Source organism: Typopeltis vanoorti, chromosome 3, assembly GCF_054136105.1.
Source record: "Typopeltis vanoorti isolate ZY-2024b chromosome 3, IOZ_Tvanoo_1.0, whole genome shotgun sequence".
In the NCBI taxonomy this organism is placed as follows: Eukaryota; Metazoa; Arthropoda; class Arachnida; order Uropygi; family Thelyphonidae; genus Typopeltis; species Typopeltis vanoorti.
Genome location: NC_143551.1, coordinates 84,783,728 through 84,795,995, shown reverse-complemented (window position 1 = coordinate 84,795,995; position 12,268 = coordinate 84,783,728). Strand labels below are relative to the sequence as shown.

The window sequence follows — 12,268 nt, the reverse complement described above, 5'->3', positions numbered from 1 at the left end:
TGGTGAGTTTTTTTGCTTGGTGGAAGGGGCCATCCTTAGAAGTACCGCCGAAAGGAAGCTGTGAGCAAGAGGGTGAGGAGTGGTTTCTTTGTGGAGAGTGGTTGAATTGTGGAATTGATTTACTGATAGAGTGGTGAAAGCACAAATGATCAATAAGTTCAAGGAGTGGTATGATAGACTTTGTGTTTTCTAGGAAGGACCTTCCACGATGAGTCTCTTGACTCCATGGAGGCCTGAATAATAATAATAATATTTTTTTATAAGGAATTTATGTAAATAATTATCTTTATTTAATTTTTCTTATATTAATTGAACAATGTTTTCTTTTTGTAACAACTCTTAGTTTGGGGATTAAGATAAGTGAATGTAATTAACAATATTTAAGATTTGGAGAAAATAATATTCCAATAAGATAAATAAATATAAATTCAGACAATGGAATAAAACCAATACTCATTGAATGAATGAACCTCAGAAATAGAGAATCAAAACTTCACTTTTGGCTTTACTTTCTAATTTATATATATATATATATATATATATATAGGGGGGGTTCCTCCCCTCCCTGGCGCCTACTTTGCCCAACCCCCCTGAGTTCCGGGCTGGTAAGCCAGTAAGCTGGTAAGACAAAAAATGTGACATAAAAACATTTCAAATTTCGGCTTATCTTTTTATATACAGTATATATAAATTTGAATCTAACACATTCTTAGGTTGAGAAGAAACAAATCTGAGTGTCAAAAACACTGAAGTCTGATTTATATGTTGAGAAACAGAGTTAAAAAAAAAGAAACAATTTACTGTATAAACATAATTAGAATAACATATAATAAATAATTACAGAAAAACATTCAGAGGAAACAGTATCTGATATGATTAACTGTGGTTATTACCTTCTGAATTCTGAGTGCTGCATCATCAATATGAAGAGTTGGTTTTTCTTTTCTTATAGTAAATTTCTTATCTTCTTCCTCCTTTCTCCTTATTTCTTTTGTCTTCTGAAACTTTACTCTTCCTTGGCGGGCTCGTTCATGAATTTGAATAAGTTTAATTGCATCCTCGGTGCTTAGAACTAATTCTTCCTAAAAATATAAAATTACATTTTTTTTTAATTAAGTGACAATACTATTTAAACATTGGATCACTGTTACTAACAAAGCTGAGAAATGATGTAGTGGATATAAGTGAGAGACAGAAGCTCAAGAGATCTCAATAAAAGAACATATCTTAAAAGCATGTTTTTTGCTTGCTTTAAAGCAAGCACAGGTGATGAAAATATATTTCTCAGGTACAAATAAGGGATCTTAGAGAAGTTTTAAGTTTGCAGATGAAAGAAGTGAATGAGTTAATTGTTTTGGCAGGTACAAATGGTTTGAAAGGTGAGTAATATGTAATGAAAGAATTGTCAGAAGAAGAAAAAATGAAGAGTATGAAAGTAAAGATTGTAAATCTACTGCCTGATTTGTGTGAGTAAGTAATATGTAATGAAATGAGTGAGTAATATGCAATGAAAGAATTGTCAGAAGAAGAAAAAATGAAGAGTATGAAAGTAAAGATTGTAAATCGACTGCCTTAGTATGATAGGGCAGAATTTAGAAGGGTCAAGATTGCAAATGAGAAGATTGTGAGGAGGAATGATGTGCAGTTTATAGATGCGTGAAATGAATTTAACAGATGTAAGGACCTGTGTATGCCTGATAGACTGCACTTAAATAGCTTTGGAGTAAGATGCTTGTAGAGTGTTGTTTGGAAGTGCAAAATCCAGGGAAAATAGAGATATTATGGGGAAAGCAATCAAGCATGTGTCTAGCTATCCCTAGGAGAAGTGTGAGTGCAACAATGACTGTGAGAAAATACACAATGTGCCCATTAAGTAATGACATTGATTTTTTACAGGGCAGCCCTTTGAATAAAAAATAACAAACAGGTTTATAGTTTTGATTGCTAGAGGGTGATGCAGCAGTTTTTGTGTGGCAACTGTTGAAGTAAGAGTGTGTGAGTGGAGCATGTCAGAAGTTGCATCATAGAGCAAAGAGCTATGATAAAATTTTAGTGAAAATTAGGAAAAACTGCTACAGAAGTGTAGCAAGACCTAAAAAAAAAGGTTTATGCTGATGACTGTTTGAACTGTACATAGGTGTTCCACTGATTATCAATGTTTAGCAACTTTTATTGCCTTTATCAACTATTGGCCTCCAAAGTTTTGAATCATCAGCAAATAACTGAGCATCTTTCCTTATATCATTGATATACAAGTTAAAGAGTAGTAGCAACCCTAGTACAGAACCCTGAGGTACTCCACTAGTCATGTTCATTCTCCTATATTCCATTCTACCATATACTACTCTCTGGCGTCTGTCAGCCATTTACCCCCTTTGCAAAGTCCAGCAGTATCATGGTGTAGCTATTCCTTTATCTGATTCTGTTGTCACTTTCTTATAAAAATATGAGTTAATACTAACACAGAACAAAGGTTTTGTATTAGTAAAGCTGTGCTGTCCACGATAGAGTATCGTATCCCTTTCCACCAACTTTTCCATTACTTATAACAACCACTCCTCAGATATTAATTAGTCTGTAGTTTGCTACTTTTGTCTTGAAGCCACCTTTAATTGGACTGGAACTATCTTACCTTCTCTCCATTCCAGTGGAACCTTAGCAGAGCTGAGACTTAGATTGAAAAACTTCATCAGAGGTAATGCTAGTTCTCTTGCACATTCATATAGTACATGGGCTAACATGCCATCCAATTCCACTTCTGTATTCACATTGATATTTTTCAGTACGCTGAGCACCTCGTAAATGAATACGAGGTGCTCAGTATACTGAGCACCTCGTATTCATTTACTTCAATTTTGACATGCATCGCTATTACTGATTTTGCATAATAACTGCAAAATCTTTATCTGGATGATACTTTTGCAAAATGATCACTCAGCAACTCATCAATTTCTTTTGCCTCTGTCACCTTCCTATCATCAGCACTGATTAAAGTCATCCTTTCATAGAAAAAAAAACTTTATCTTCTTCTTTTTGGCTGTTCAAATATTTGCTATGGCTTTTGGAGAATTCAATGCATCTTTCTCCTCTATAATTTTGCTTGCCAAGTATGGATTTACCAATAATGTTCTCTTTGACTGCATTCCAATTTCTCACCAAGTTTTCTTGATTATTTAATCTCATTAGTACTTCTTCAACCTGTTCACACATTCCTCACATTTCCTGATCATGTATCTCTTTGTTGGCATGTATGTCTATGGGAGTGGAAAAAGGGTAAGTTAGTTCCAATTGATAAAGGTGGCTTCAAGACAAAAGTAGCAAACTACAGACTAATTAATATCTCAGGAATCAAACATCAGCATTGTCATTTGAGGTATCTGCATAGATAATTCTGCAATTGACACTCTAGAAACTGTCTGGCTATCTTACACCTCACTAACTCCAAGAATGTCAGCATTCTTTCATCTCATTTCCATCTTTAAGTTTTCTGGTTTTCCTCATGATTCTCAGTTTCCAAGTACCTATTTTGCAGAGATTTTGCTGTTTGACGGCCTGAGAGGCTTGCTATATTTTTCCTCTCCTGCCAGGGACAGCCCTCTAATTCTGAGAAGAGCTGGTTTCCCCCCTTACTTGGTGATCCTTTAGTTCAGTTTCCAAGTTATGTAGTCTTGGGAAATTAGGTGGAGGTCTGATGTTAATAATAATATATTTCCATGATTATACTGCAATACTGTTATAATAAAATGATATACCAAAAAAAAGTAATATTCATGTAACCAAACCTACTTTTTCAGGTGGAAAATATTTTTCGAAAATTTCTTGTAAAGCAGAACGTTTTTCTTCTTCTTCTTGAGATTTTTCGCCCACATAATACCAAGGAACAGGGATTTCTAAGTCTTCCTAAAATTTTATAAATGAACTTCAAGAATATGATTTAAAAATCCAGGTTACTGATCAGTAACTCATAAATTATTGTTTTAAGATTTAATAATATATAAAGGATAATCAACTGTTAAATATAAATAACTGGAAACAAGAAGTGTAAACTACTTGCTAGTGGAACATTTGTATATAAAGAAACTTGAATGAAGATTTTTAAACATCAATGACCAAGCATTATACAGGGTGTTTCAAAAGAGGATATACAACTTTGAATGACAATAGAAAGTATAAATAGTGATAGATGGACAATTTTTATTACCATGCAAATGTAGTGTAACACTTGAAGTTTCAACTCAGACAGTTAAAGTTCGATAGGACTGCCTCCAGTAATTCTGCAGATGTCCCATTTGTAATCAATTTCCTGCCACAAGTGACAGAGCATATTTGGAGTAACTTCAGCAACAGCAGCAGTAATTCTGGAATGAAGTTCATACAAATTGGCTGGTAGAGGTGATATAAACACTTGATCTTTCGCAAAGTCCCACAAGAAAAAAATCTAACAGTCGGGGGAGGAATGTGGTAGCCATGCTACAGGTGCCCCTTTACCAATCCATCTACTTGGAAAATGGGTCTTATGATACGACCTTACATCTGTTGGGTAATGAGGAGGTGCTCCATCTTGCTGGAAATATAAGCATCCATCGTAGTCATCATCATCATCTAATTGTGGTCTTAGATACCCTTGTAACATGTCCAGATACACAACACTAGTAACAGTAGACTCCGAAAAAAAGAAGGGTCCATACATTTTCTTCTTGCTTATGGTGCATAAAAACATGTCTTTGGGGTGCTGCAAATATATTCTATGATAGCGTATGGATTTTTGCTTCCCCAAATTCTGCAGCCATGAGTGTTTTTACTTGCCCCACTTAAGTGAAAAGTGCACTCGTCACTGAACATGATCATGTCCAAAAAGTCTTTATTTTGTTGTATTGAAACTCGCCATTTTCAAATGGTGTGACATATTATGCCATCTAGTATTGTCATTTGGTAATAAAGTTATGCAACCAAAAATTGATGTGTTTCACTATATATGACACTCACTCAGCTTTTGTACATCTTTCAAGTTATTCTCTGTTCTCCTGCAAAGTTGTATACACCCTGTGTACATACAGCCACAACCTTCATTAGTGTTGTGTCAACTGTTTATGACATTTGTTTCATTATAAGCCGAGTTATAGTACCAAGAGTGACAGTGTGTTTTCACGAACGGTCGGTCGTCAAAGCACACTGCCGTATGCGACGAATTCTCGCAATCAATTGCTTCAAAACTTCGAGATTAAACTCACCATTGACCATTTGGCAAGGCAGAATGAATTCTTTGTGGATAATGCCCTTCAAATCATAAAAACAAATCAGTATTGTCTTTACTTTTGACTTTTACAAGCGACTTTTTTTTTCGAATGCTCCTCTTCTGGTGTTCTCCACTCATCACTCTGGTGCTTTGTTTTTGGCTCATACTCAAAAACAGTAATGATCTTTCGTCACCAGTAACGATCGTTTCAAGGAAGTTTGAGTCCTTACGAGCAGTTTCCTTGCAGTGTTCAATTCGATATTTTTTTGGTCATCAGTCAACTTGTGGGGACCAAATCGCGCATTCATTATACGAAGGCCCAAACTCTTGGTCAAAATGTTCTGCACAGTTGATTTTGGAATCCCAAATTCATCTTCAATCAATCTCATGGACGATTTCGGATTTTCTTTGATGAAATCACGCACTTTTTGAATGTTAACTTCGCGCAGTCCAGTTTTTGGGCATCCCGGCTTTTTGTCGTCCTCAAGCGTTTCACGGCCACTTTGAAATCGCTTAAATGTTGTAAACGTTGTAACCACTCGTATATTGAGTACGGGATAAGCATTCATCACCATATGCTTTTTGAAGCATTTGATGCATTTCAGTAAAACTTTTACCAAATTTAACATAAAACTCCATCTCTGTTTGAAACTCATTTTCTGACCGTTCGTCAAAACACACTGTCACTGTTGGCACTATAACTTGGCTTCTAATGAAACAAATGTCTTGACACAACAGTAATGAAAGTTGCCGCTTTCGACAACAAAAAGATACAGCAGGTGGCAACACTAGTTTCTTCTATTTTCGAAGTTTGGTTACTTTTTGGACAGATGGTGTACATACGATTATAAAATAACGTCAAGTGTTCAGAGCCCTCTAGCGAGTAATGTAGTGGACGAAACACACCAATATTCGGTAGACGTGCACATTGGAACATGGGGATTCGATTTAACGAAAAAAAAATAGTACCAAAGGTCGCCAACAGGGAGAATTTTGGCGCTGTTTACAGAGTAAAATGCATTAATCTGCATTATTGCGCTTCTTGTGAGCGATCATGCAATAAAAGGAAAGCCTGTAAAATTTCTTATCATTCGTAAACAAACTGCTCTTCGATGTCTCTTACCTTACATGAGCGTGCTTTGTTAGTCAAGCTTTATTATCAGCAGAACAATAATGCCAGTGCTTGCCTTTGTGATTTTCGGCGTATGAAAAATTTACGAAAAGGACCGATTAGCGTAACAAACTTACGAAAACTGATTTGGTGATTTGAAACTACTGGAACTAGCAGTGCAGGTAGGCAGGGGGCACAAACCAATCAATCACCAAGAAGTTGAACATGTTGCAACTGCTATTGTGGAACAGGAGGATGACGAATGTGCAGGGTACCAGAAGTGCACGAGCAATATCCCGGCAAACAGATATCACATACACAACAGCGTGGAAAATCCTGAAATTATTATTATTATTATTAGACACCTCCAGGGAGTCCAAAGACTCATCGAGGGAGAGTGTGCCAACAGCATTGAATGATTAGTCCCCTTCCAACTACTAATCGCGCTCAAACTTACTTAACTGAGCCATTAGTAGCAGAGGCTCTACCAATCGACCAACCTGCCTACATCAGATGTTTGCAGTTTTACCCCTATAAAATCAGTCATGTTCAAGAATTGCGCCCTGTTGATGCGACCACACAAATCGACTTATCTTTGAGATTCTTAGCGGGCATGGAAGTGGATGATGCATGGCCGTGGCAGATTTTATGGAGTGACGAAGTGCACCTTTATTTGAACGGTGATATTAACACACGCAATTGTCACATTTGGACTGCAACTAATCCACACGTGTGTCTGTAGATGCCCATCCACTCGTCCAAAGTCACAGTGGTGCAGATTTACGGCATCTTTTATCAGCAGTCCATACTTTTTCGAGGAAAATTGCCAAAATGGACCAGTGACCTGTTCCGTCAATGCCAACAGGTATGCCAACATGCTACAGAACTTTGTGGTTCCACAACTGCAGCAAAGAGGATGTCTCGATTCGACCATCTTCATGCAGGATGGTGTACCACCCCACATTGGACTTCAGGTACAGCGTGTTTTGCGACAACATTTCTCTGACAGAAGAATCATTAGTTCGTGCATTTCCAATGCCATGGCCACCGAGATCGCCTGATCTCAGTCCTTGTGACTTGTGGCTGTGGGGATTTCTTAAAAGCATTGTGTATCAAGAACATGTACCTGATATTCCAACTTTGAAAGATCGAATAACATTACACACGAGTCAAATCAATTCCGATATGTTGCGAGCTATTGTGGAAAATGTTGTGCACCGTATGTAGTTCCTGGAACATCAGAATGGTGGTCATATTGAACCTCATTTGTAATTAACAATAAATGTCATGAAACTGATGTGTGCTGTCTCTCATTTGCCATTTAGTCATTCATTAGTCACACATACTAAAATTAATTTGGCAGCACCAAAATTTCCTCTGTTGGCGACTTTTGGTACTTTTTTTTTCATTAAATCGAATCCCCCAAATGTTCAACTGTGTACGTCTACTCACTAGAGGGCTCTGAACATTCCTCAGATATTAATCATAACATTTATCATAACAATAATAAATGTTAAAGATACCAAGCTATTTTAAACCTGGTTTTACTCCATTTCCCAAGTAAGCAAACAGACAAGTATGTCAAGTTTGAGTCTGTAAGCATTACAAGTCTAGGTGATCCCACACGTAGTGCAAGACCAAGGCAACTCATGGTAAAAGGTGGATAAGCTCTGATCACTATTCTTAATATTTACCCTTAATGCAAAGCACATCTCCTGGAGGAGAAGTATGATGCTATGTATTAAAGGCAAGGGGCCACTACAAAAGGCAAACAATAAGAAAGAAAGCAGTAGATTCGACAATGAAATGTGCAAATTCCTTGTTCATGATGTCGAGTATCATGGTTTAAATACATAAATGTTCTATATATATATATATATATGATCATTAGTTACATTGACTCAGTGATTAGATAATTTCATCTTTTTTGACTGACTGAAACCGAGAAAATAGATAACACGTTAATTTAATGGAACACACATTTTGTCAAAACGATGTCTTCAGGTGTGGTAACACTTAAAGCAAATTTAAAAAAAAAAACAATTAAAACACTGTGCCATTATGATAACCGACTTGTAAACTTACATTAAGTTTGAATTGTCGTCATAGTCCATTCTGTAGTTCTATTGTTGTGCAAATGCGAGCATATGAATTAACGCGTATGCCAGTATCTAATACAGAACTATGCGAGTCAGACAAACTATAACTGAGGTTGTTGTCGATGTGAGAAGGGTCTAGGACAATTTCTTTGGATTTAACAATGTGCTGTTCCACTTCATCATGACAAATATAAATGTTTAATGTTGCGTTCCAATCTGTGTTGGTAGCCTTCATCGTTTGTGTTCAATAAAAATAAGACGTGACTTGAGACTGCACTTGCTCTGATTCTATTGTATGAAATATCTCTCTGAAGTTCCTCTAGCCTTAGGAGCACTGACTTCTCAGTCTGGTCATAGTATGGCCTCCACAATCACATATTACTTTATATACACCGGGGAACTAAAGATGGTTATGAGCTTGTTTTGGGTGGCTTAGAACTTATGTGATAGTGTCACAGCATATGAACTTATATCAGAGTGCATTATTTTGCTGAAAGATACAATGGTCATTTCTGCAGAAATGACCATTGTATCTTTCAGCAAAATAATGCACTGTGACATAAGGCTGCTTCTGTAACTGGTAGTAAAGGTGGAGTAAGCAAACCCACCTTTACTACGAGTTGCCTCAGACTTGCACTACGTCAGGTGCAAACTTGACTTACTTGTCTGTTTGCTTACTTGGGAAAAAGGATTAAAACCTAGCTTATATAATTGCTTGGTATCTTAAATATATATATATATATATATATATATATATATGATTCAATAACAAAAAAATTAAATAAATAAAACTTAATATTGAAACTTGTGAAGAAAAACTACAATGCTTGGAAAGAAGTCAGCAGAACTCCCAAAGGGCAAGGTGCATCATGCCATGTAATGAGTCACAGGTTTGTAGCCAGTATAAATCAGAGGAATATAACATTAACAATTCAGTGCAACTGGGCCTGCGCGAAATAGCTGCAAGAATGGAATTGATGGAGTTTGGAAGAGTCATTGTGATAGGATGACATGTTACAGTCTTATCTGTTCAGCAAATTGTTGACAAATTGGGCCATCCAAGGTCAAGAATCAGTGATACCATGCTGAGAAGGAAGCACAGGGAGTCGACTACAAGTGCTACACTCACCCACCACATTCACCAAATGTGACCATAGCGTGCTACGAAGGATAATATGTAAAAACAGCTATTCATCGGCCAACACATTGAATGCAGAGTTCCAGGAATCAACTGCGCCATGAATCTGCACAAAAACATTCAGAACTGAGGCTCACAATATAGGTTTCCATGGTAGGACCATAATATGTAAGCCCCACATTGCCTGGACCAACATGCATTATGGGTGTGGCAGATGCCTGGAGTTACCAAATTGTGTAACCCCAACTAGGAAATTCAGAGGTGGCAGTGTGACAATGATCATCTGTGAGAGGTATCTAAACATTCCATAGACATTAAGCTGCCACAGTGCAATTAGAAGAATAGTGGAACATTGTGCCGTTTGATTGGAAAAGACCTGAGTTCGATTCTCATCATGACAAGGGGAATCCTTATATATGCTTTTTCAGTTGAAGGTGAGTTAGCCAATCTCATACGGTGGTAGCAGGGTTTTTTTCCCGGAAACTTGGGTTTTTTCATCCCACGTACAGATAAATCGGCCTTCAGAACACGTACAATTTACAGACAAAAAATACTGTTGTTTGTGATGATGGGCGACAGATGCCATTGATAGTAGTAGCGTCGTAGTTGAAGAATTAATTAGTAGTGGAGAGGATGAGATGTATTAGCAAAGTGGGGTGGTGCACCCTCCCATGATGAGTCCTTGGACTCTCTGGAGGTTTCACGTAATGATAATAATAATAATAATAATTCTGGGCAATGCAATGCTTCCTACTTTATTGCATTTCTGCAGAAATGACCATTGTATCTTTCAGCAAGACAATGCACTGTGACACATTGGGTGAGGTCAAGGGATGTCCGTCTCATAAATCCAGGAGCTCATTACTTGCCTGCAGGACAAATTGTCCAAATTTCCTATTGATTGCTATCATATGCTTCTGGAAAGTATGCCCCATATGATTGCTGCAGTCATCATAGTGAAAGGTGGTCCTACATGTTATTAAGGCAGAACCATTGCTGTTTGTTCCTCACACCATGGTGTTCGGTGACTTCTTTCCAAGCAGTATTTCCCAAAAGAGGAATAATTTAAACCCATCATTAATTTTATTTAGATTCAGTTACTGTAGTAAGGTTTCACAACTTTTTTTTGTATAGACATTTCAAGAGATTATTACTTTTATGGAGAACCTTAATTTTTTTCCTAAGGATTCAGTGTTTTGTGACAGCATGTTTCACAAGTCCTGATTGTTCCGACTCATGGAACAACCTAATTCTTTGGGAACACCATCCGAATTCTTTGGGAGAAAATTAAGGTTCTAATAGATAAAGGATTAAACCAAGAATAAAATTTATTAGCATCTTTAATTTATAGTAGAACCAAGTGGAAAAACTTTCAACATCTGTTCTCTAATCAAGAATATTTTACTTTATATGGAAATATGACTTCTGCATTACTTCAACCTTAGTATCGCCTCTGTGTCTGGCTCCCACTGAGATCTCAATAAAGGTTGATACTAGTCTTGGTAGTGACCCTTCGCATAATGCATAGCATTATACATGTCCTTAAGGATTTGCTTTGCATTATGTGATATTAAGGCAAGTGATGTGAAGTTATTAGCATCTATATACAAGCTGCCCAGTCATGAAGTTACTTCATGTGCAAACTTTGTTTGCTCACATTTGTATAAAGGATTAAACCAAGAATATAATTTCTTGGCATCTTTAATTTATAGCACAACCAGGAGGAAAAAACTTTCAAAATTAAGGTTCTCCATAAAAGTGATAGCCTCTTAGACAGTAGCACACTAAGGATTTAATCTTGGGGAGGGGGAAAGTTGAGTAGACGATTTGAAAATACAAACTACACATCACATACAACCTATGACTGAGCATCTGCAATGATCACTAATTCATAAGTAGTATAGAAATAGAAAACGACACAACATAAAAAAAAAAGAATTTTAATTAGGAAAAGATTTTTGGAAAATTTTCTAGTGTTTTTTCCCTTTTTCTTTGGGGGCAGGGTCTTTGCCCCCTTCCCTTGGGTGCGCAACTGCTCTTAGAACATCTATACAAAGAAGGTCGTGAAACCTTGCTAAACTGACTGAACCTAAATAGAAAAGATGGACTTATATTATCCCTTAAGTTAAGGGGATAATAAATCCCTCATTATTTTAAAGCCGGATAATACAAAACTCGGAGATCGAAATCTAAGAGTTTCATGCTGAAGAACTATCGGCGAGTCCAAGCGTAAATCATCACTTGGGTAGTACAACACTATGGCAACTTATGTCAAAGGTGGAGAAAGCTCCATCACTATCCTTAATATTTTCTCATAATGTAAAACGCAGCTCCTAGGAGAATAGCCTCTTGGCTCTTTATCGTACTTATATTATCCCTCTTATGGGAAATAGTTCTTCACAAGTTCCAGAATTAATATTTATTTATTTTAATTTTTTTTATTATTTAATTCTATATATTTTTTATATATCTTGTTAAAGTTATTTTTACTAGAACCTTAATGTATTGAGACTATGACTTTGTACATCACACATATATGTACATAGTTCATGCATTTCATTCTCACTCTGTTGGTTTCTCTTCTTGTTTCATTTGAAAGTCATATTGAAGATGCCCTTGATACTAAGGAGAAAATTTTATGGCAATGAAATATTGATGTAAGCTAAATATGCATTATGTTCAAC

At 36.6% G+C, this 12,268-nt stretch overlaps 1 protein-coding gene across 1 annotated transcript in view; it reads right to left on the bottom strand.

The window, feature by feature from the left end:
• LOC150108342 (dynein regulatory complex subunit 11-like) overlaps window positions 1-12,268 on the bottom strand; it is a 286,902-nt gene that overhangs the window by 219,497 nt on the left and 55,137 nt on the right. The window contains exons 3-4 of the mRNA XM_090390448.1: window positions 3,787-3,900; window positions 894-1,082 (exon numbers count right to left, since the gene is read on the bottom strand). Coding sequence (XP_090246574.1) covers window positions 894-1,082; window positions 3,787-3,900 — 303 coding nt within the window. The remainder of the gene's footprint in view (window positions 1-893; window positions 1,083-3,786; window positions 3,901-12,268) is intronic.